Source organism: Lynx canadensis, chromosome D1, assembly GCF_007474595.2.
Source record: "Lynx canadensis isolate LIC74 chromosome D1, mLynCan4.pri.v2, whole genome shotgun sequence".
Lineage (NCBI taxonomy): Eukaryota > Metazoa > Chordata > Mammalia > Carnivora > Felidae > Lynx > Lynx canadensis.
In genome coordinates this window covers 11,189,827-11,214,481 of record NC_044312.2, presented here as the reverse complement: position 1 = coordinate 11,214,481, position 24,655 = coordinate 11,189,827, and the positions used below count along the sequence as shown (strand labels likewise).

General features: G+C 52.0%; 1 protein-coding gene across 1 annotated transcript in view; it reads right to left on the bottom strand.

Moving 5' to 3' along the window:
• The window catches only part of NCAM1 (neural cell adhesion molecule 1), a 313,366-nt gene that overhangs the window by 1,707 nt on the left and 287,004 nt on the right, over positions 1–24,655 (bottom strand). The window contains 4 exon segments of the mRNA XM_030332629.1: positions 3,281–3,397; positions 4,370–4,577; positions 14,355–14,532; positions 17,584–17,708. Coding sequence (XP_030188489.1) covers positions 3,281–3,397; positions 4,370–4,577; positions 14,355–14,532; positions 17,584–17,708 — 628 coding nt within the window.

Genomic DNA, 24,655 nt, shown 5'->3' with positions numbered 1-24,655 from the left:
GCTTCCCGCTTAGAGCAATGGTCTCCATCCTTGGCTGCAGGCTGGAATCACCTGGGAGCTCTAAAAATCACTGGTGCCTGGGCTCTACCCCCAGAAATCCTGATTTAATTGGTCTGGGCATGATGACTTTTAAAAGCACCCAAGTGACTCTAAAATGAAGCCAAAGTTGAGAGCCACTGAATCTGAGGAATGAGACCTTTTCTGTTCCAGCCCTAATCCAATGCCAGGGGCCCAGGGGCCTTACCTGGGGTGGTGGAAGGGGGCAGCAGATGTGGCCTTTTCCTCACCCTGATCGGTATAATTGGTATAATTAGTCAGACTGGTATAAATGGGGCATGCTGGGCTGCTTCCCCAGTACTGACTCCAGGGGGCCCCTCTGCAAACTGCCTTGCTGTTGCCTGTCCTTGCTCCCACCACACCCTGTGCTCTGTGTTTCCTGGTGATGCCTCAGTGGTTTGCCTGGCCAGGGTGAGAAAATTTCATGACTGAGGCAGCTTTTTGTGCCATGAAAGGCTAGACTGGATGCCACGCTACACATGGGGACAAGGGGAGTAGGGGGGTTAGGGGGTGCTGAGTGGGCGGGATAGAGGAGTCCTACTTCCTGGGTTTCAGGGCTCCTGGGGACAGTCCCATTTCAGCTCTTGGTGGCAGCATACCGCTCATGTGGGGGCGCCACAGGAGCCTCTGTAAAACCTAGGTCTCGCTCTGCCTTATTCAGTCTCAGGAGTGAAAGTCTGGTCTAAGGATGCACTGGGGCAAGCAGGCTTAGACCCCAGTTCCAACTGCATTTTGGCCATCATATTTAAGAACCTGCTAAGTTTAAGGACTTGCCCTTGAACTTGGAGACCCAACAGTCATTCGGTGCTTGTGAGCTCTGACTGTTCCCAGACATTCCAGGTCAGAAGAAGCAAGAGTAGGTGGTGGTAGTGGGGGTAGGGGGTGAGGGGGGTGGGTATCTGGGGCCGGAGTGGGACAGGGCCCCTCTGGACCAATCCTCTCCCCACATGGGCCTTGGGGTCTGCCTCTTTTCTTCCTGCGTAACAGTGCTGTTCTGGTGGGGACTAGCCTGGACCCTGGATAACACACTGTCTGTGGGCCCCAGGGTGGCCAATAAGGGCACCTTGGCCTCCTTAGCTCGCTTCCCAAGCTACGCTCATCAGGGGCCCGACCTGCGAGGCTCCCCCCACCCCGCCAGGGAAAACAGAAGTGGCTGCTAGGATGATAAGGAGAAGACGTAATTAACATGGCCTATTAGTGAGCAGGCGGCTGCCTGCCCCCCTTCTGTCCCCGCCTCATCCCAGCCCCCTGGTGACAGTCGCCTCAGAGAAGCCCTGGAACAGGCTGAAGACACATCTAACAAAAAGGACACAGCACAGCACAGACAGACGCACACCACCACGGGACATAACCCGACGACAGCAGACAAAGAGAGGCCGTACTCGGTCTTTTGCTGGTGCAGGCGAAACAGAGCTGTCTGCAGTGGAAGGGGCAAGCTCAGGGGCTTGTCCACTGGCCCCAGCGGTGGGAGCAGGAGAGCCCAGGGCTGCAAAAACATCCTTTGCAGGTCAATATCTGGGGTCTTGAAGTTCCCTTCGTCCATTTTAAAGTCCTCGCCCTGGGCAGGGTTTGTGGCGCTGACGGAGGCAGCCTCGCTCTTCGGGCTAGTGAGGCCCGTGGCTGCTGCCTCGGTCGGGCTCTTCACGGCGCCGGGCTGGGTGGGCTCGGGGTCCGGGCCTTTGGTGCTGGGGGCCTCCTGCTTGGCCTGCGGGGCTGCCGTGGCAGGGGCGGCCGCTGCGCTAGGGGACTGGTTGCCCCGGCCGCGGTGGGGCTCGGCTTGCCGCGGGAGGGGCCTTGGAGGCCTCCCCGCGCTGGCAGGGGCGCTGGGGCTGAGCACAGCCCCCTGGTGAGCCAGGACACTAGAAGACAAACTGCCAGCAGCAGGGGCTGAGGCCGGGGTGTCGCTCAGGTCAACGAGGGGGGCAACCTTGGGGGCCGAAGCTGGGGGAGGGGAGGAGGTCGGTGGCACCGGGCCCTTGGAAGGGGTGGCCTGGCAGTGGGCACAGAGTTTGAGTCAGGCGTGGCCGTGGCCGGGGGGGCACAATACTGGAGGTCAGGGTGGTGGTCTCACTGGTGGGGCTGTTCTGAGCAGTGGCAAAGGTTTCGGTGATAGTGTCAGAGTTAGCGGTGACGGTGGTGACAGAAGGCAGCATGTCCTCGACAGTGGCTGTGGTTGTCGGCCGGCAGCCTGTGGGGAGGACAGGAAGTAGAAGAGAATAGACAATGAAGCTGGGACGAGACAGAGAAGCGGGCGTGGGGAAGGGGGGCCGCAGCCAAGGAGGGGGTCGTGGGCAGGGCATGCAGTGACGCACAGGCACGGACACAGGCCCACAGAGAACGAGGACAGCAAGAGGAAGCACCCGCCCAGGCGGGCAGAAGAGGAGACAGGAGACACAGGACCTGCTGGCCCTTCCTCCCTGCTGATGCCCCTCCAGCTCTCTACGCTGCGCTGCCTCTCCCTGCATCCCTGTCTGACCCCTGCCTGCACCCCAACATCCAGGAGAGGCGACCCTCAGTTCGCCGTCCGCCACTGCTGGGCGTCAAGGACCCCGAGGAATGGGCCCTGCTGTCCTAGGGGCTCCACGGGAACTGATGGGGAAGGTCGGGATATGGCAGACAAAGAGTGCTTCCCAAGGCCCCTAGCAGTCGCGGGTTGTAAGCCAGAGATTTAAACTAAATCGCGCGCTCAACTCCACTCCCTTCAAAGCCCCAGCACTCACGACAGCCAGCCTTCGTGACCGCCTCGGCCAGACGCGGTTTCTGACTGAGGGTCCCCCAGCCTTCTGAGAACAGAAGGTCAGGGAGCTCCACGCGCCCCACCTCCTCTCACCCTTCCAGGAAGAGCGCAGGAAAACCCTAGAGCTCTTGAAAATCCTACACAGGAAATCTGCTGAGCCTTCTCAAAGCTCAGAGCCTCTCTCAGTGCGTTTGTGCTCCCCTTCGGCCACTTCCAGAATGTGCGTGTGACTCGGGCATAGGGTCTAGGATCCCACTCACCCCTGGAACCCTTCAGAGCATCTGCAGGCTCTCACAGAACCAGGAATGCCTTCTCTCTAGGGAGAGAGTGGGCTCAGGCTTTCTGGCCAAGGGCTCCAGAATCTGGGGCCGCATTGTTGGGGATGGGAGTGGTGGGTGGGAGGTATGGAGGCGAGGCCACGGGTGAGGCGATGAGGTGAGTGTGGGGCTCTGCGGCCAAAAGTGCCGCCCCTCCCCACCCACGTACTCGGGCTCCGTCAGCGGGGGTGGTCTCGTTGGCTCCGTGTGTTTCCCTCCATCGTGGTTTGGGGTCCGCTCCTCCTCGGTCCGCACTTCCACAATGGGTTCCTTGGACTCATCTTTCCTGTGGAGAGAGTTTTTGCTGGTTCGATCCCGGCCTGCTGGGGCAGGAAGGGGGCTCCCGGGGAAGCCGGCTACAGCTCAGGGCTCCTGGGTTTGGCCCAAAGTGATGTGGGGGCATGGGCATCTCAAGCCAAGGGCCCGAGCCTCAGCTCCCACTCATGCTAGCTGTGTGACCGTGAACATTGGATTCGCTCGCTTTGGCTTCCGTTCCCTCATCTGTAAAATGGGGGCAGGCAACAGTCTCGACCTTGCCTGGCTGTTGGAAACATTAACTGAGACAAGGAATGTCAAGTGCTTAGCACAGTGCCTGGCACAGAGAAGTGCTCAGATAATCTGTATTTACATACAGTGCCTGCCCTGTGGTGGCACTCACAGCTTACTCCCTGCTCTGCCTCTCCTCACCTCACTCCAGCTCAGGTCCAACCAGCGAGTCTGTGAAGCCTCTTGCTCATTGGCTCAGGGACCCGTTTTTCCAGAGATGCTGGAGGGGACAGCATCTGGATGGTCAGCTCCAAGGGACAGGAAGTTTTTACCTGTTTCTGTTCGCAGTGTAACCTAGTGTCTGGGAACAGAGCCTGGCCCTGTTTTAGCTGCTCAGTAACTATCTGTTGAGTGATATATGAATGGCTGAATGAATGAAGACATGAACGAATGGCAGCGAGGCAAGTGTGTGTCTCCAATGCTACGGCAGATCCCCTCCAAGTTTATTTAGCTCTGAAAATTCCCCTCAGTTTGGCCTATGCAGGGATTTTTCAAACTTCTCTGAAATTCTAATACGTTACATGTGGGGTTGGGCCAAGTGTTAGCTTTTCAAACAGGAATCCCCAAAGACTGTGTTTTAGGAAACATTTCTCCAGTGCTTTTTTCCACCTTTGGGGTTTCCAAATGGGGAAACTGAGATGGTTCTGATGCTAAGCCCCCCGGCCCAGGGCAGAGCCTAGACCCTAGCAGTGGCAATTAGGTCTGCACTCACGAGAAGGCGGCTTTGCCCTCCTCCATGTCCTTGCCCTTGGCTCCGGGCCCAGCCTTTCCGCACAGGTTGACGGCAATGCACATGAGCAGCCCGCACTTGTTCAGGAAGTAGCAGGTGATGTCCACCACCACCAGTAGCAGGACAAAGATGACGATGAGGATGCCCACAATGGCCCCAGTGCTCAGGCCTGATGTAGGGCTGCCGTTGGCTTGAGTGGGAGGGAGGGAGGGAGAGAGAGAGAGAGAGAGAGAGATGGCTGGTGGTTAATACACTGACGTGCAGACTGCTGGACCCTGCAGAGCAACAGCCCTTGGGGGTGGGGTAGCACCTATAGGACAAAGTCGTGGCATTTGTGTCAAGAGTGGCACCTTCCGTGGGCCTTTCTACACCCCGGTGCGGAGACAAACAGAGTCTCTCTGTATCTTCAAGAGGGCGGGATGGCAGCCTTACCTCACAGACCAGGGGGTAGGGGCATGAGGCTCCCACAAGTCGGGAGGAGTGGGCACCAGGAGCTGTATTTCCACCCCTGCGCTCAGTCTCCGAGCCTCCCCAGCCCCATCCTTAGCTGATCTCCTCTTGAGCTCAGGAAGCAGGCAGGCAGGTGGTGGTCACCGGGTTCAGGCTAGACCATGGCTCTTGGGAGTACTCAGGGACAGGGTCCCAAATGGGGTGGCACAGGGTTCCCAAGGCTTCCTTTGGGCTTGTGCTGGCACGAGGCACAACAGTATGCCCAGTACCCGACCCCCACCTCCTCTCCTCCTCTTTAAGGACGGCTCTAGATGATCCTGACCTTGGACAGTGTACCTTGGCTTCATGGCTTATCCTTCTTCACTGCACCCAGGGAGACAGACAAAGACCATTTACTCTGGAGACATGGAGGTCTGCCCAGGGTGAAAGGTTTGGGAATACTCACCATCTGGGAGCTCAGGCACACTTGGATCAGACTTCAGGAAAACCAGCAGACTCACCCAGAGATGCACACCCACACGGACAGGCACACTCACACTCAGGGCAAAGGTCCTCTGTGCCCACTACAGACAGACACATTCCCCACTTGAGCAGCCCACAGCATGCCGTTCTGGCTGGGCTCACTTTGATGACTCAACTTGTGTCACACTCCCCAGGGCCCCGGGGGTGTTGGTGGTATCACAGAAGGACCCCAGCCCCCCAGGCCCCCTTGTGTCAATGTTAGCTGCCTGAGGTGGCCCCCTGTTTGGTTCCCCCCCACCCCACCCCAGTGTCTGGAGATAAGAGGTCATGCTGTGGGCAGCGAGCTCTGCCCATAAGCCAGAGCCAATGACATCACACTGAAACACGAGCATGTCTGCTTCGTTTTTCTTCTTCTGGAAAGATAGAGTTCAAGAACTGGCTGTTCCACCCCACCACCAGACCTTGTCTGAAGCTTCCTGTGCTGCCAGGACCCACTGGGATCCCCCAGGTCTGCCGACTAGAGGCGGGAACTGTGGCCAACACGGTCTGGGTCTCGCTGTGCCTTTGCTGAGCCCCAGGCCAGGCCCAGTGGCCTGTTAGCCACACAGCACACCAGATAATGGAGGAACGTGTAGTCCGAGGTGACATGTGCTCAGACAGGCCCCAGTCTTCTTCTTCCATGCAGTCTGTGTTCCTGGGAGTACTCTTCGTCTGCCCAGGGGTCTCTGGTCAGGTATCGCGGAGCCTCTTCGGCGGTGGTCCCACCCCACTGGCCTCTGTTTCAAAGTTTAATTCAGGGTACAGACCGCCAGGCCAGCAGGCCACAGACGACTGCTCATAGCTTCATTTCTCGCACCCAGGGTGCATTTGGGCCTTATAGTTGGAGAAGACTCTAAAATTCTTGAGTATTTTTGGCTTCTCTGGGACCTTGGTCTTGCTTCCCAGTGTTTCCTCCTCAGGCTTGCTGGCTGGTCCCATCCAACCTGCACTGAAAACCTTAGCCTATCCCCCAGGAAGGTCCCAATACTGGCAAAGGCCTCTGTGCTCAGAGGACCCAGCTTCAGCCACGCTGTCTCTGGACTTGGGCAGCAGGAAACTGATGGCTGGCCCCCGTGATCCGCTAGAGCAGGTCTTTTCCCTAGCAGCTCACAAAAGCAGAAGAGAGCATTCGTTCTTCTCTTCTGGCTCCTCATACATTCCACCCAAAGAAGCAGAGAGGCACGCAAGCCTTCCTGATGTTCAGAATCCCAAAGCTGGTTCCCTGAACAGGGAGGAATTACCAGCCTTGGGCTTTCTATCCCATGACAGTGGCTTCCAGCCACTGCCGCCTCCTGACGTCAGTGCCCAATAGGTGTCAAGTGCCTGCTTCCCGAGGAAGGAGCCTAAAGTATTTGGGGGAGGGGGAGAATGTTTGTATTTTTGGACTCAGTGGCATAAACTCGACATTCCGAGGTTTACACATAAGCGTGGTTTTAGGGACCAGTCATATCTCTGAGGAGGACAAATGGTCCATGGAAAGGGGGCTCTGTGCATGTGAGAGGCAGCCACTGTCCACCTTGTGCTCTGGGCTCGTTAGATCTGGCTGGAGGGCTGCCTGGCTTCTGCAGGCACACTCAGGGGAAGGGCCAGAGGATACAAGACCCCGGTGACGTGAGACAGAAAGAAGGGCAGCGGTCTTCCCTTCTCCTGGCCTAAAGGCCTTACACATGTCGTGGACTCTCCCACACCTCTGTTGTAACTCATGGCACTGCTCCCCACACCCCCTCCCCCCTAACCCATCCCTGTGCTCCAGGCCAGGGCCTTCATCCTACCTGCTGAATACACCCAGCCCATTCCTGCCTCAGGTCCTTGCTGACTCCTTTCTGGGAACCCTCCAGCCCCATAACCTCCTGGCTGGCTCTTTGCTGTCCTACAGGCCTCAGCTCAAATGTCACCTTGCTGGAGAGCCCTCTCCCTCCGTCCCCTGATCTCTCACTCTGCCCAGTATCTACCGCAGAGTAGATAGAGTAGTAGAGTATCTGTTCTCTTCTTACTTCTATCTGCCACTTTCTGTTCACTTGCATGCTTTTTATCTGGCTGTCTTCTCCAGAATGTTCTATAGGGTACTCTGTCTTAGTTCTCCCCCAGCATCTAGCACAACCCGACTCATAGGAAATATTCAAGAATATTTGTCAAAAAGAGGAGTGGGTGTTTAGTCTGGAGATGAGAACACCATCTCCAGATGTTTACAGATGTGTCGTGAAATGGAAGCGGTCTTACTTGGTATCACTGCTGGATGGAAACTGTAGGGGTCGGGGGTAGTTCAGTTTCCCTCGAGAGAGAGCTAACAGTGTGAGCTGCCTCGGCAGGCAAGCACCCTGTGCCTGGACACCCTTGGCAGGGATGCCTAGTGTTCTGGAAGAGGCTCCTGTGTTGGGCAGGGCCTGGGACAGAAGGTGTCTCCACACCCTCTTCAACCATGGGAGCCTGCCGTCCCATGTCGCGGTCCAGCACCCTGCACACGGTACAGGTCCTCTGCACTGACTTTTCCCTTGGAAGACTAGAACACTCAGTGGGTCCCATTTTTATTCACTGGTCCTCGGGATTTTATTTTTATGTGAAAAATAAACACACCTTTTAGCATAATGTTGTCACCTGCAGCAGAATTTCTAGGGTGCTTTAGACTCTGGGGCTCCCCAGTTCTAGTGAATCAGGATCTCTCTGGGTGATGCTCAGGAATCTGGGTGTGGCCGAGCGGCCCTGGTGATCCTTATACATAGCAGAGTTTGAGGAGCGCTGTCTCCAGGCCACCTTGTGCCTGGGTCACAGTGAATAATAGTGGCTTCTATGACTCCTGGCCCACGGATGAGCTGTGGAGTCTCGCCTCGTGGCCCTGACCACTGAGGTGGTCATACTGACGTAACTGACGTACTGAATGTATGGAGAGAGGGAGCAGAGACTGTCCCTGAAGGAAAAAGGACCAGCCAGTTCACCACTTAGAGTACAGACTTCCAGAGGAAGTAAGAGGCTCCTTAAGCTAGAGAAAGGGTGTGTGTACCTTTTACAAAAAGAAGCTGTACGTAAGGGAAACACCAGGAAATAGATGAGAGGGTATGAAAGTCAGCATTCATTACCTCTAGGGGGATGTTACAAAACTGTGTAGCTCAGGAGAGCCAGGAGGACATAGGTTATCTCCTACACCTTACGTAACATTGTATAAAAAAGGAAAAATTAAAACCTTCCAGGGGTCTGTCTTTGCATGACCTTACGCTGGCCTCCTGTGACTGACTCACCCCACATCTGCACACACAGACTTTCTTGGGAGCAGTTCCTCCATAACCTCCAGGGTCACAGCCACCCGAATGGTGATGCTGCGAAAGTGAGGCTGTCCATCTTCTGTGGTTCCTGGCACGGGAGAGGCTGGCACCGACTGGGGAACTGGCTGCCCATGACAGGGACCTACATATATCTCTCTTAAATGCCTCAAAATGGGAAGATGGGTCTCACATTTTACAGACGCCAGATGGGTCTGAGTCATTATGTCACGGGACCTCAGTGCAGCCAGGTGCCCTTCCCACTGAGCGGGAGTTCAGGTTCACTTGCAAACCTCTCACACGTCTGCTTCCTCCCTCCCAGTATCTGCTGTGAAACAGACAGCTGGTCTTAAGTTTGGAAAGAGTCCTACTAAGCGTGACTACAAACAGAATAGGATTTGCCAATGAGAACCTTCTCTCGCATTCTGTTGATCACAAGATCACTCTGTGCAGCCTCTGCTATGGGGTTTTAATGGGGCAGTGACATCAGGAGCCCTGGCTACAGAGACTGTATGTCTGATGGCCCACAATGCATTCCTGACCCCAAAGTGACCAGCTCCTGGTTCTGCAAAGGCACTTTCCCCTCATCCCCCTGTCTGCTGGGGACTAGGAAAGTTCAAGGAGGCAATGACCCACAAGAGCTCTCAGGATAGCTGAGCCAAATGCATAGCCCCTCATTGGCAAAGGAAAGCCTCTCCTCTGCTAAAACTCCATGCAGCAGGCTGCAAGTTTGGGGTACAGTTTGGGGTAATCAGAGTTATTCAGGTACATGTGAGGTGGAGGAGGGAAAGGACTTTGGATACTTGGTAGGACACACAGCTATTAAATAAAATCAAAGCACGCCGGTAAGTTCACGTGGACCGTTATTTCCTTTAATAATGCAAAGGTGTAAACTTCATAAAGGCCCTCACTGATTATCTACACAACAGTGTTAGCATTCTTATTAGTAACATACATGATCCAAACCTGCCATATAAATATTCCAGAAAGGAGCAGAGAAACCCCGCGGCATGGGGGGCACGGGCAGCACTGAGCAGGGCGCAGCGGCTGGGAGAGCCCGGCGAGGCGGCAAGTGCTTACTCCTGTGGGGGCTCGAAGGGCCGCTGTCTTGGGGATTCCCGGTGGGGCTGGGGGCCACAGCCATCACTGAGGACGGTGTCCAGTGCGAGTGGATGTGCCCTAACACTGTCTCTTGAAAGGCATCCATTATAAGCCATGGGGCTGCAGTGGCCTCAAAGTGCCTTTGGCTGAGGCATGCCTCGCCCAGGGTTGTGCTGAGGGGACAGGGCTCTGTCAGGCCTCCCTACGCTTGGGACTAGATCTCTGAGGAGTCCCTTCAGAAACAATGACACTGTCCCTTCCCTAGGGGCGGGACTGGGGCCAGGCCGGGGCCCCCCCCAGGGGAACATGTGACTTCTGCCTAAGATATCAAGAGCATGCCAGAGGCCAGGAGGACAGTGACGGGCCACTTGGGTGACCATGGATCTCTCCTTCCTTCGTCCTCCCTGCAGCTCTAACTGACCTGGGGTTTTTACACCAGGCCCAGAGGCCCCGGGTGCCTCTCCTCAATGCTCTGCCTTGAGCCTCAGAACCATGCCTGCTTCTCTTGTGCTGGTGTGAATGCAGGTCAGGGACCCCAGGCAGAGAGGTTCAAGATGGGGCTGGGGGTGCACAGGGCCGGGGCAAGAGGCGCTACCTGCCTGAGCTGCTGGAAGAGTGTGTGTGCGTGAGCCTCTAAATTGTGAGCGCTGGGGACACGGGCCTGTGCCGACCAACACCACCAGCCGTGCCCTGCAGACCACGGGGTCCCTTGGATTCCCAAAGGAAAGACTAGTCTTCAAACATTAGAAAAAAACCAAATGGAACTAAAAATAAACCAAAAAGAACAAAAATCAAACTTCTGTGGGATGTTTAGAGATGAGATGTATAGGATGATAGGTGACCACAACGGACGGAGGTTTTATTTAGCAGAGGGTCCATCCCCAAGCGGTGTACAGGATGGTACTGAGCAGGACCCGCCTGGGTCTCCATGTGAGACTTTAGCAAACACACTGATCTTTCTCTCCTGGGCACGTGGAGAGGACGCCCCCTCAAGAGCAGAGAGGACTAGCTGGCTTTCACCAGAATTTTCTAAATGTCACTAGAGTCACTGACCAATATGGGCGGGGGTCAGGGCATTCGGGAAGTACGACAGGCTGAGTGATTCGCAGTGGGGACACTCTGGGAGGGGCCTGTTCCCCACCCATCTGCTCTGGTGAGTATGTGCGGGGTTTGCGGAGTGCGTGACCCATGCTGGGCTTGCAGTGGATACTTCTAACCTGCGGGCTGATGGTTATGCGACACGGTGGGTCACTGTGGGACCACAACTCCCAAGACAGGCTCTGTGCTAATCTGCTAGGCAGTCCCATTATCACTCCAACTGGGAGACGTGCATCTTTCAAAGCTGACTGGTATTGGGCATATCACAGGTTGGTCCTGTTCGCAGAGCCAGCATAAGGGGCTGGTTTAATACCAGGACCACCGTGCCCCCCAGAACATCTGTTCAGCCCCGGAAAATGCCTAACGAATCCATTTTCTTCCACTGCATGGGCAACAGGGTGACTTACTTTGCCCATCATGTCAGCAAAATGCCCAGATGCATCAGAGCGGTTTGGCCCCCTGACCACGGGCATGTCAAGGCAAGCAGCGCCCACTGCTTTTTTGAAGGGCAGAGGGGGAGCACGGGGTTGGAATGGGGTAGGGAAAACGTGGTGATGTGGACACTCTGATGCAAGCTTTAGGAGGTACTAGACATTTTTCTCTGCCACATCATGTTCAGGTAAGAAAAAAATGCAACAAGTAGCAGAGATGTGCAGAAACTTCTCTGTAAAACTAGCACGATGCTCTTCTAAAAACCGCGTTTAAAGAAAAGCGCTCCCACATATTTTTGTACTGCCATTCAAAAGGGGGCAAACTCCTCGTGAAGCAGCATGGAAGTATCCGCGAACGGTAAAATGTCTGGAGGTCCAGCTTTTTCCAATCACCAAACCTCCTCTTCCACACAGAGCACTTGGTGGCGTGGCCGTGGCGGTCCTGACAGGTTCTTCCAAAGGGGGCAACTGATCATTCTCATGGGAACTGGGCATTTAAGCAAATTTAATTTGTGTGTGTTGTGTTCAAATTCCTAACAGAGCAAAAGAAGAGTCACTGCAGAGAGAAGCAATGAGACAAAGGTGTAGGACGCACAGCAGCCTCCCAAGGTCGCTGAAGGTCCCAAGCAATGGGAGCCCAGAGAGAATGTGGTTGTTTAAAAACAAATGTGGCAGTGGGGATGTCCCAGTGACGCACGTCCAAGGTGACATGTGTGACGACAGACACAGGAAGGGGAGGAGGGGGGAGAAGGAAAGAGAAGGTAGAGACAGAAACAGAGGAAAAAAAAATAGATAAAAAGAAAAAAAATTAGGTCAAATACAGAAAACGCAAGAATCAAAGGTTAATTCAACTTAGTAAATTAGACTGACAAAGGTTAGGGAAGGGTTCAGTACAGTACTATTCCCGTAAGGCCAGTTCCAAAGCTCAGCAAGGCCAGAAGAAGCAGCACAGCAGGGTGAATTCGGGGGTTAGGGGTCAGCGAGCAGATGAAATTACAGTGAGAGAACAGAGCCTCCACAGTAAAGTACAAGAGTTTGATTAGGAGAGTGTTACCTTCGACTAAGGCAAGGCCTCTGAGGGGCAGTCAACGAGCTTACCCACAGCCTCCTGGCCTCTAGAGCTTTCTACGTGTAGCGGGAGAGATGCGCTGTGTGCAGCAACTGTGCTTTTTCAGCGATAGATGGGACTCGTCTTCCCACTGCGCCACGGCCCCCACCCGGTCGCTCTTCAAGACGATCTCGCCTGCACCCCTCACCTTCTGCTACCGCACTGACCACAGAATCCCACCACGAGCGCACATCTTGTAGTTCAGAGGTTTTATACGCAGATCCCAACGCCACGGCCAGGAAAGTCCAACTAAGCACAGAGACACCGCCTCCTAATACGCGTGCGGTAGGTGAGCAGTCCCTCCGACCCTCTCCCGGTTAATGGAGTGCCTTAACGCCTCTGACGTCTCCACTGGGCAGGGCCCTGGAGGACAACATCTTCTCCTGTTTCTGTATCTGACTCACAGTGTCCCCACCTGCTCCAACCCCACGAGCTGATGCTGTGGGCACTACCCAACATGTGGACACAGCACGTCCAAGCAACCTGCCTGTGTCACTTAGCCCAGGCAACAAGTGCCACCAGAAGTCCGCCTTGCTGAAAAGGCGTTGCTCGAGCTTCTCCCCACCCCAACCCCCCAGCTCCTAAGTGTCCCATAAAGGCTGGGCAGATCTGGATACATTCCAGACTGTCGATTTCAATGAAAAGCTGACCAAAGAGCACAAAGAAAGAGAGGGCACAGAATGGCAGGGCCACCCCCGTGTGGACATCATATTAAGCAGTCGTGAGAGCGTTTCTTGCAGCCACACCCAAATGCCTTGCCTTTACCACTGACCATCTGCACTAAGGAGCCTCCCTGAGAATGCAGAGGGTAGGTCCAATCGACGTGTCTCATCTTTGGTTTAAGACCCACCTGTCAACTCCCTGGAGGCCCCAACAGGTCTATCGGACACACACACTCACGCACACACAACAGTCGGCCACCACACACTGGTGCCTTTGTTGTTGCACTGACTCGCGCACATGCACGCCCGTGTCCCAGGCAGCCGTACCCTTTCTGTTCTCCCTCCTGCTGGGAGGTGCTGTTGTGATAACTGAACAGAGCACCCAGGCAAGCACTGGAGAGAGGACAGGCATGATGGGGCCAGACCAAGGCCACTGGGAGACCGAAACATCTTCCCTGCCATGCTTGAACACAGCAGAGGGTTTGTGGGGCCCTTTTTCAACAGGCTGCAGCTGTATGGTCTAAGCCCACCTCTCCTGCCTGAGGCCGGCCTTGGGCTGATCTGGGAAAGCAGAGAGGTGCTGAAGATCTCTCTCTGCTCTGCGGGTTTGGTCAGTGAGGGGACTAACCAACAGCGGCAAGGTGGGCGGGCCAGCAAGCAGAACTCCCACGTTATTCCCACACTTGGGTTGGTCCCGGTTCCCTAGAAACAGTTCTACATCTCCTAGGAGAACCACTCGCATCACGGTTTCCAGCAGACTGCCTTTCGCAGATGGGGTTTCCAAGCATCTACTTTCCTCATTTGCTCTGTCTGTTTCAAGTAATTCAATTTAATCTTTGTTTCAGTTGAGAGGCCCTTGGAAGACAGGCTTTTTAACTAATTGGGCACCGTCTCTTCCTTCTCTTGGGGTCCCCACAGAGAAGAGATCTGGAACATGACTGTGCAGTAAGCAAGCATCAAATAGAAAGCGCTTCAACAATTGGGTGGTCCTTGTAGGAAATGGCAGAGGGTAGATAAGGTCTCAAAACAAGATCCTTACTCAACCAGCCTCCAAGGCTTGGCTGGAGGTGGGGCTTTTCCCATCTCAGGGGTCCCGTGGACTGGCTCAGCATCAGTCCTTCAAGGCTGAATGACACAGGACCATTGCCCCAGGAGGCTTGGCCAAGCCTTGCTGGGGGTCCAGTACATCTCAACCCACTGCACAGATAGGTACAAAGCAAAACTAAGCTTTGCATGGGCGACCGATCATGAGGATGGCTGGAAGCAAGCAAGTTGTCAGGGGCTGTTCAGGCGCATTAGGAGGTGCAGCTTTGGTGCATTAATTCAAAGCGGGAGACTCACAGAGAGCAGAGGCGGTCATACCTGGGATGGCCGTGGGCTGGGCCGAGGTCCTGAACACAAAATGAGCCGCCTTGGACTTTCCCTGCTGGTTCTCAGCCACCACGTAGACTTCATATTCAGCATTCCAGTCCAGGGACTTGAGCATGACGTGGTCACTGCCGGATGGGAGCCGGATCTCCGGTTTCCACTCCGAGGAGAGCTTCTGGGAGAAACCGGCAGGAAGGACACAAGACACCAGGAAAGTTGAGATACAAATGCTGGTGAGGCCAGCTAACTGGAAGAACTCAAGGGAGTCACTAACTATTGGTGCAAACTAATAAAAAGAAAAACCACTGATAGGACATGGTGTGCATTCTTTACTAGCCTGAAAAACCCTAAGGATTACACAGGTCAGGAGGTCACCCTTGCGTGTCTGCAAACACACAGACCTCGGCAGATAGCGGTTGTGGCGCAGGGACCATCTGCCAAGCTGTGCTCCGCGTATGCACACAGATACCCTGGAAGAGTAATGAAACAAAGAAGCTTCTTGTCTGATTCAGGATGTTGCCCATGCTCAGTCAGGTACGTGTGACTCGCCCTCCTGGACACAGAAACACTGCGTCGATTTGTTTTATTAAAAAGAAAAAGGATCAGGGGCACCCGGGTGGCAAGGTTGGTGGAGTGTCTGATCTCTGCTCAGGTCATGATCTCACAGTTTGTGGGTCTGAGCCCCAAGTCAGGGTCTGTGCTGACAGCTCAGAGCCTGGAGCCGGCTTCCGATTCTGTATCTCCCTCTGTCTCTGCCCCTCCCCAGCTGGCACTCTGTCTCTCTCTCTCTCTCAAAATAAACAAAACATTAAGAAAAATAAAAAATAAAAAGTACAATTTATTGAGCACTTGCTATCTGCCTGGCACTGTACTAAAGGTTTTCCACAATTTTCTCACTGGATCTCTACCAAGAGCCTGTGAAGTGTTTTGTCAGGCTGCACATTCACGTGGCCATAGATTGCCATGTGGCCCGTGTTTAGTTTAAAACAAAGAAATTCAGGGGCGCCTGGGTGGCTCAGTCGGTTGAGCGGCCGACTTCGCTCAGGTCATGATCTCGAGGTCTGTGAGTTCGAGCCCCGCGTCGGGCTCTGTGCTGACAGCTCAGAGCCTGGAGCCTGTTTCAGATTCTGTGTCTCCCTCTCTCTGACCCTCCCCCGTTCATGCTCTGTCTCTCTCTGTCTCAAAAATAAATAAACGTTAAAAAAAAAATGTTAAAAAAAAAAAAGAAATTCAGCTGTTTGTATTCTCATTCTCTGAAAGGCTCCTTTCCTTGGCAAACTCTATAATAAAGAGGCAACCAGAATATAAAGCAAATATTGTGTTATATAAAAATATTAATAACATGTTAATGATATCTAGCAAACACTGAGTGTTTGAAGTGCAAGACAGATGAACACAGGGCAGGTAAGGCTGTCATATCTTGGTGTTCTGTCCCTGCTATATTTTTTTGTGTGTGTGTGTGGGGGGGGGGAGAGAATGGATGAGTGGGGCGGGGCAGAGGGTGAGGGTGAGGGAGGATCTTAAGCAGACTCCATGCTCAGTGCTGAGCCCGACGTGGGGCTAGATCTCAGCACCATGAGATCATGACTTGAGCCGAAATCAAGAGTTGGACGCTCAACTGACTGAGCCCCCAGGGGCCACTCCCCGTTGTCTTTTTAATACAGACCTGCCTGACAGCCACAGTGGCTCTTCTGGAAAACTGACATCTCAGGTAGCCTCATACGGGAGGGGTCTCCAGACCCAGCCGGCATCTTCAGGGTAATTATTGTTGTTACCATGTACGGGGGGTTTCCAAGTGTTAGGCACATTTCAGGCTCTTTGTTTATATTATTCCTGATCTGTACAATAATGTAAGAAACTATTTTATCCCCATTTTCCAGATGGAGAAATGGAGGTTTTGGAAGACTGGGCATGCTGGTAAGTGGTAAAGCTGAAACCAGAACCCATCTGTCTGGGCCACATGAGCATAACAAGGGCCAGACACACACTGTCTACTTCCCGCGGGCTGTGCTGGGCCACCACTCGATCCTGGCATCCTGTTCCACAGCGAGGAAGCCACCGTGGTCGCTCTTACAGGGGTGTCTCTAGGCTGGGCCTTAGAGACGTTAGAGGAGGCTCTTCATCCGATGTCAGGCTCATGCCTGACTTCACAATTGAGTGCGGAAGGGCTGAGTGGTACGACAGGTCTGCCCAGCAGCTGGCAGGGGGGTGGGGGGGGGGTGGGCGTGTGCCTGGTAGGGCTCTGCTGTAATGACTCGCCATTAGGCCCAACTAGGTAAGAGCTCACACATCATTTCAGTGGGGGCTGATCAAAAGAGAGGGAGTAAGTCAACTTCCTTGAAAAATCCTTTCTTGGGGGCGATTGGAAGAAAGAAAACTGCTCTCTGGTTCGTTATCTCTTACTGGTAAGAAATCCTAGCAAGAGACTCTTCCCAGTGTTCAGATTCTGCCTCTAAATCTCTCAGCAATTGACTCTGGTTGGCAGTGGCCAAGTATCATTCTAAAACCAGAGAAACAGAGTGATTCTCATTTTGGGGGATGGAGATGACAGGCGGCATGACAGAAATCTTAGACGGTGAGCAAACCAGGAAGAAAGGGTTCAGGGCCAAGCTCACGGTTAGCAGGATTAGAACAGCTCAGGTAGCTGTGAGGGGCAGGTGGGAATACCACGGTTTGGGATGGTAGGGCAGCCTAGGGCAGGGGCTAACAGCCCAGGGTCTGCAGACAGACCTGGATTCAAACTCTGCCCACCCAGGCATGAGAGATCAGGCCGTTACTGAATGGATATAGTACTTCCTCTGTAAAGGGCAGATGATCATAAGAAGAGCTTCATCAGGTCCTCGTGGGGAGAAAATCACAGTGCCTGGCCCATAATACACAGTTTATCAAATGTCCTGATTATGAGATACCAGTATATTATATGCAGAAGCTACCGGGTAATTGCAAAATCACTTTGTAGGAATGTTCAAGAAGCAGAAAAAATCAATCAGGGTATGAGTCTGTCGCCACATTCATTTCAGAGGTTTTGAAATGATCCCCGTGTAGACATGGCCTGATGGCTGTAGGTCGATCTTGGGATTTAAAACCCTGAGCCCTGCAAGACACAGCAGGACTCTGTCCTGCACTGCTTCCCCCTTTGCCCCCGGGATGTGCATGCTGTTGCCCCAACAAGGTGGGTGTGACAGCTGCAGAAGCAGGTGAAAAGGGGACGGGGGCTACTCACCGCTCGGTACTTGACCAGGTAGTGCCTGATGGGGGAGCCGCCGTCATCCTGTTTGATCAGATTCACCTTAATAGAGTTTCCATCCTCTCCCATCTGCCCTTCGAGTTTAGGTGCACTGGGTTCCCCTGAAACAGCCAGTTAATTCATGTGACATACTCGCCCACACGAAGAAAATCCAACCCAGAATGGGATGGAGTGATGGGGTGGGGCTGGGCTCTTTCTTGCTTTCTCAGAAATTCAAATGGTTAAAAAGCAATAAATATAAAACTTCAGATTCCAGTGAGATACCTCAGACTTAGCCCCAAACTGGGAGTGACTTTTGGGAATGTTCTGGGAAACCCTGTTAGCACAGTCCTTTTACCATTTTAGAAACAGGATTTTTTAAAAACTGTTTCTCACTGGTGCTTGCATTTCCTTTTTGCTGTTCTTACAACTGCAGATTTAACTTTGATGAGCCTGATGCATTTTGAGGAACAGCCTGAAATACAGGCAAATGTGCGTAAGTGTTTAAAGGAGGAAAAACCTACACCCATAAAATAATTCTTCACAGCAGCCAGTTTCTTCCCTGGATACGTGATTCATCTCAGGGGGCTGGGGGACCCATCCCTAATGGGGACGGAATGACACTGCATTCTTGTGACCAGCTTTCCATGAGTTAAATTGCATTACTTAGACTCATTCATATAAAAACATGACAAGTTTCCAGGTGTGATTAAATAAAGCACAATTTGCCACGGGCAAGTCTCCTGTAAGCATCCTGCATTTACGGCTCAACTGCCTGAGTGATAATCCTTGGTACCTTGTTTAAAGTAACAACCATGAAAGTCTTTCTGTTTGTGAGCAGAGAGAGGGAAAAAATGGCTTCAGCATTTCTCAACAGAAAAAAGTCGATGTCTCTACCTGTGGTATACACTCAGCTCGTGAACCCGAGACAGAGGAGGAAGGTGAGCTCGGTACGGACGAATTACCAGAGGTGGGATGCTTCTTCAGTAAATAAGATGCCGACTTTCTTTAAGAGAAACCGTCTCACTAGTGTGTACTGGGAGTAATGAGGTAAGAGAATGTCTGGTATGAAAAGTTAAAATGAAGATTTAACGCACTCGGGAATTCTGCACTTCCTTCAAAGACACACATCTCTGTGTCTATTTCATGTCCTCAGACAGAAAATTGGGAGAGCCTACAAGAAGTCACCTTCTGGGAGGGCTGTCCTGGCTCGTTCACTGGAAGACAGAATCACAGACATGTGACCAAAGAACCCAGAAAGGTTTGTCGCCAGGCTTCGGACCTCATCACCCCAAGGTATACCTCTGGCCATTTGTGGCAAGGCTGCTGGCAAAGCCATTCAGCCCACCTTCCTCATTCAGCTACTCTGGGAACCTCACAGTGGCCTTGTGTCCTGCTCCCCACTTTCAGACAAGGAGGAACCAGACAGGGAAGCTATTGGCCAGCCCTTGCTGCTCAGCCTGGGCCTGTAGCACGAACCCCACGTGGCAGCTCCTTAGACACGCAGATTTCATTTCAACAAGATCCCAAGGTGATCCTTGTGCACTTTTAGGTGATGGGGACACACAGAAGCTGACAGGGAAGGTGCATCCCCTTAATGTCAGGGGTGATTTAGGAAGTCAGGCTTGTAATTGGTGTTCCTCCATCAGCAATTAAAAAAAAAAAGGAAAAAAAGGACAAGGTTTTAGGCAAAGACTTGTCCTGTTTTCACGTCGCTATCCAGCTGCTGGTCCCAACTATTCTTTGGAAAATTCTTAGGAATTTGGTTTCGATAATGTCAAGGCAGGTATGCTTTTCAGATTCTTTTGGACCATCCTAAGCCTTAGACAACAGTTGTGTCTTCTATCATTGTAAATATCCAGGGCTAGAAAGGAACTCAAACAAAGTGGAGGATATTTCAGAACCGGGCAGGTCTGCACAGTCACAGATGGCAGGAGTAGGCACAGTTGAACTGGAAAGCTCTGTTCTCTGAATGCAGGGGACAGACTGGTTCGGGCTGGCCTGGGACTTCCAGGTGTGAGCCTCACAAGTCCTGCACTCAGGCTGACTGGGAGAGCTCGTGGCCCCAGACTGAATGGGGATGGACATTAACGAGGACTTTTGTATTCGGAATTGCAACACTGACTCTGTGACGGTCGGTTTGCCTTAAGGAGGGAAGGCAGTGGCATCAGTGGCCCTTCCAACACAGTCATGGGGCGAGGACCCGGTCCTTCCCCCAAAGCTTCCTTGGAAGGTAAACGGAGATCAATCTGCTGGGGCTGCTCTGGTTGCACTTTCCTTATGATTTCCTTCCAGATTGGAGCAGCGTGGGTTTCAAGGCCAAATCGAGACCGCAAAACACTGGACCCTGCTTTGGGAGTGGGTGGGGGGTTTGTATCTACTTAGAAGAGGTACTCTCTTTCATGTTTGTGGGGATCCCTGTAAAACTGAATGCTTGGACAGGCCACTGCCTCAGTACCCACGTTTGCAGAATCCATGCCCCGAACGAGGTGTTCTCCAGGGCCCCCCTCTGGCTCTGACAGCACTGTGCCCAATGACAGTCACTGTGTTAGGACAAACTATCAAGAACACCTCGGCTATTTTCAAAACACTGTGAAAGACAGACACAAAATAAGGATGGTCCTGCCAATTTCGGGGCAGTGTATCCCCAGATCAGCAATTCCACATCTCTAAGGCACAGGGTTGTCCATTTTTCTTTACAATTTTAAAAGTTATCCTCCCCAAAGTCCTATCTTTGCAAAGAGACCCCAACTGTCTTCAGAGACATGGGAACAAATATCTTGCCAAGGATTCCCTGCAGAAACTAACAGCCCCAATGAAAGCAGTCAAATCTTATCTTTGGGTGTGTTTCAGAAAAAATATGATTGGAACCACAAAGAAACCACTAACAACTATTCCACAGAACACAGTTCTAACATTTACCGAAGTTGGAACACTATCATTGCTATTTTATTGGAGCGAATACCTTGTTATTCTGATATATGTGTATTTCTTTCTTACAGAATGTAGAGCATGGCATATAATATTTACATGTATCATTTAAAGTGCTTTAACTATGATTTACTCAACAAACGTTTACAGAGTACCTACCTCCCAGGTACCAGATAATCTCTTAGGCATTGGAGTTTCAAAGGTAAACAAGACAAAGTTCGGTTTGTCAAAAGAAAAAAAGAAAACCTAGTTATGATCAACTCTTTTTAAAAATGGCGGGGCCCTTGTATGGAAAGGTAACCCTTCCTGTGACGGTGTTTCTATAGGAAGATGACCTTCAACTAACATCAGAGGGATTCTGACCAACTCTACACAACTTGTAGTCACATAAAGGTGGAGAAAGAGCAATATTTAAACAATTGTCTTCTCCATCTTCAAATGCACACTCTCTGTCCATTTTTCTCAAGATTACGAATAGGCTAAAGGAATTGCTTCCTGAGCTGTCGGCAAAAGGAGACTCTAGCCATACCTGATGAGGGATGGGCTGACCCTGAAGAAATGGGGCCCTGGCATTTGGGTGGCTCACTGCTTTGCTGAACACATTAGGAGAGGAAATTATTTAGAGGGTCCCAATGTGCACTATGTTCTGAAATGGCTGCCCTGATTGAAATCATTATGGGTAATTTCCGCAAAACCAATATTGTAATTATTTGTAAATGTTGGTTTGCGATTCAGCAGCAATCGGCAGGTTGCTCCAAGAAAACCCCTGCGGTTAATTACACCTTCTGAATTTAGCTTCAGCCATGAGTCAAATTTTGCCCCCAAATATTTCACGTAAAGACTCAAAACAACATCACCTTAAAAATAAGCCTTGCCGATAACAAATATAAAATATTAGGCAACTCTGGTATTTTCTAGAAGAGTGTAAATCACGGATGCAAGAAAAGAAGAATGTACCATCGAGACCACATACAGTCAGAAATGTGGCAGGCTCGTCCTATAAATTCCTCCCAGAAATCGTAATTGAAGTGTGTATTTCTGGCCTTGCAGATTGTAGGTTCTTTGTAATTTGTGTGCTATTGTGCCCTAAAATCTGAGTCAGCTTCAATTCCTTCCCCTCGTCAGCACAAGTCCGGAGGTCAGAAAACTACTGCTGGGTACCTGAATTCCACAACAGAAATTATAGCAGGCTTAGGGGGTCTGGACAGCATCTGTGAATTTTGGAAGGAAAACAATCTTTACTTCTTACTCAAAAACGCCCAAGTACCAAGAAGTATACCTTCTGACTGAAATGCCGAGGTGCCCCATGGCATCCCTGACAGAGGCCTGACCTGCATTCTTTTTTCCTGACCTTTGCTTTCTCTCCCACAGGGACCTGCACAGACTTCGGGGCCTCTGAGTATAAACCAGTGATGGAGATAGGGCTTGCATCAGAATCTATCACATTTTCCATCAAACAGGATTGTCTGGCATCAAAAATACTGTTACTTTTGTTTATCTTAACTCCTGTTCCCCTTTGGTCCATTACACCCTGCAAGCAATGTGAAACTTACGTATGCCTTTTCTATTATTTGTTTAGAAGAGTACAAAATGTATGACTTGGCTGTTCAAGTATGAAGCCCATTGATTTTTCCCAACTCAGGAACATTCGAAATTACATCAAGAGGTTAGACGTTTGATCGGCCTTAGGATCTGTAGTTATAAGGCTGCTGATTGTCCTTCCTAAGACCAGGCTCTTTGCCGAACAGATGAATCTAGCGGGATCTGTGCTGCTTTCATCCCTGGAGCCTCAAACGCTCTGGGACGCCCCCTGTGACAACCCGCCTGGCTGAGGGGGCTTTCTGACAGTCCCGGCGAGCGGCTGTCAGTCCGAACACACCCAACCCCGGACGGGGTTCATTCTGTCCTAAGCATTGCTCCTCCAGATCGGGGCCTAGGGAATAAATGCTCCTTTTCTCCTGAGCTCTTTCCTCCTTGTTGTCAAGAATATGCTTGTGCCAGCGCCAGCTGACTCATTGCCATCCTGGTCTCCGGCTCCAAGGAACGCCAAGGGATGCAGGGAGTGCGTATAAGCCATGGCCAATTCCCTGGCTCTCCACAGAGGGGACGCGTAGCCCTGTGGCCACGCTCACGGGGGCATCCGGCCTACACATCCCTCTCAAATCGGGCTCCTCAGGAACTACGAACGTGAGCGTGTGAGCTGGGGGTGGGTGGGGAGGCCAGCGGCAGGAAGGGATATGAACTGAACAGCAAAAGATGAACTCTGACAGACTGAACCACAGAGATACCAATTCCCTTCTCGTGGGTGTCATGAAAACACCACCAGATTAGCTGATCAATTATCTCTGTTTCATCATCATCCTAAAAAGGAAAATAGGACCACGAAGGTATGGCTTGTGGTTATGGGGCTGATCCAGGCTGAGGAAGTTAGGACCCAAATAACCTCCAACAATTAACTCGGCTCCCGCCCGCGAGGCCGCCAAGGGGAGTCTGTGCACATCTTCAACACGATTTCACGGACATTAGGTTACTTATAAAGAAGTACAAACGTCCTGGGAAGCCCTAGGGAAACGGGCCCTTTGCAGAGCCCCCGGCCTCTGCCCCCAGGATTCGGGCCGACACGCGTCACTGCCTCCCCTCTGCAGACCCTTCACGCTAGCTCTCTACCCTGTAACCGCCAGTGCGGGGAATCCTTAAGAATAAAGGCAATTAGAGCAGAGCCCTGGTGAAAAGTCTATGTCGACCTGCCAGAGACCGTGGCAATCCAGACACACAGCTGTAAAAAAAATAAATAAATAAATAAAGGAAGGAGTGGAAGGGGTGGTTAGTGATGTTTTCAATCTAAGAAGGAAGAGTGGGTGTTAAGGAGCTTAGTTCACCAGAATCAGCATGTCCTAGTACGAGAGGCAGTGTCAGTAGCTAAAGAAAAGAAGATCATTATGGGGGGGGGGGGGGGATCCATGCTAAAACATGCAGCACACTGACAGAGGGGCGCAGGGGGCTTCTCATCACACACATGCTGGCGGTGGGGAGGGTGGGGAGGCCCGTTTACTTACACAGAGTCCTCATAGGTGACAGAGTCACTGGAGGAAGGAGGCCCGGCCACGACGAGGTGCCGTGATATTAAAAATCAACTTGGCACGGGAGCATCTTAGCTCACCACAGCAAGCCCACTCCTGGGATCCTGGGACAGGTGCCTAAGTTTCCCCATCATGAACCCCTATTTGCAAAGCTCTACAGGTTCAGGACTAAGGGAGCCAAGGGCATGGCGTCCAATGCCTGTTTTCACCTCCCTTCTGACCCCGTGCTGCCGAACCCAGTCAACACTGTGGACGGGAACCTGAGATTTAGACAACGTGCAGCCTGTGTCAAGGGCATCCTAGAGGCAGTGTGTGTGTGCGTGTGCGTGCGCGTGTGTGGAGGGGGCAGTGGTGGAACAGGAACTGGATTTCATCACCTGTCGGATGTACACCCCTCTGCTGGGAGACGCACCTGCTCACTTACCCATCCTCAGGCCCCACTCACCTGAAAGCCTTGCTAGTGTTCAGAGAAAGGAGGCAAGCACTGTTTTTCACGAAGCTTCATTTCTCTCCGTGAATTTTACTCGCTACGACCCTCTCCAGTCCCTTAAATTGTATTATTAAGGGCCATTTCTGGCTGCTTGCTGCCAGACAGTCCTCCGCCTGTCCCTTTGCAAATGGTAAGAGAGGGTCTGTCACAGAAGGGAATGTGGTTTGACAAGGGGGTAATCATACTTTCGAATTCTACAGGCACTTTAACTGTTTTTTTTTTTTTGTTTGTTTTTTTTTTGTTTGTTTTTTTATCACTGGCCACATTTTTACTGACACCCAAGACCATTGCTACAGTGCATTTCTGGGGCAACCGCAGGAAACATCTTCAAACATTTCTTGCCTTGCTTAAAATGTCTGGAAGAGATCTCTGTCCAGAGGGGTGGATCTGTTTCAACCTTGCTCATGTTGTACTCTGCTTCATCCTGAATTCTAGCACTGCGCAGAAATAACCAAACTTGTTTTTAAGAAAGAAACGAATGGGTTTCAACCCAACACCTCACCCTTCAGATCTCAGGGAGAAAATCCGGGTTTTCCCTTGGAACAGTCATCTCAAGTCTTTAGAAGAA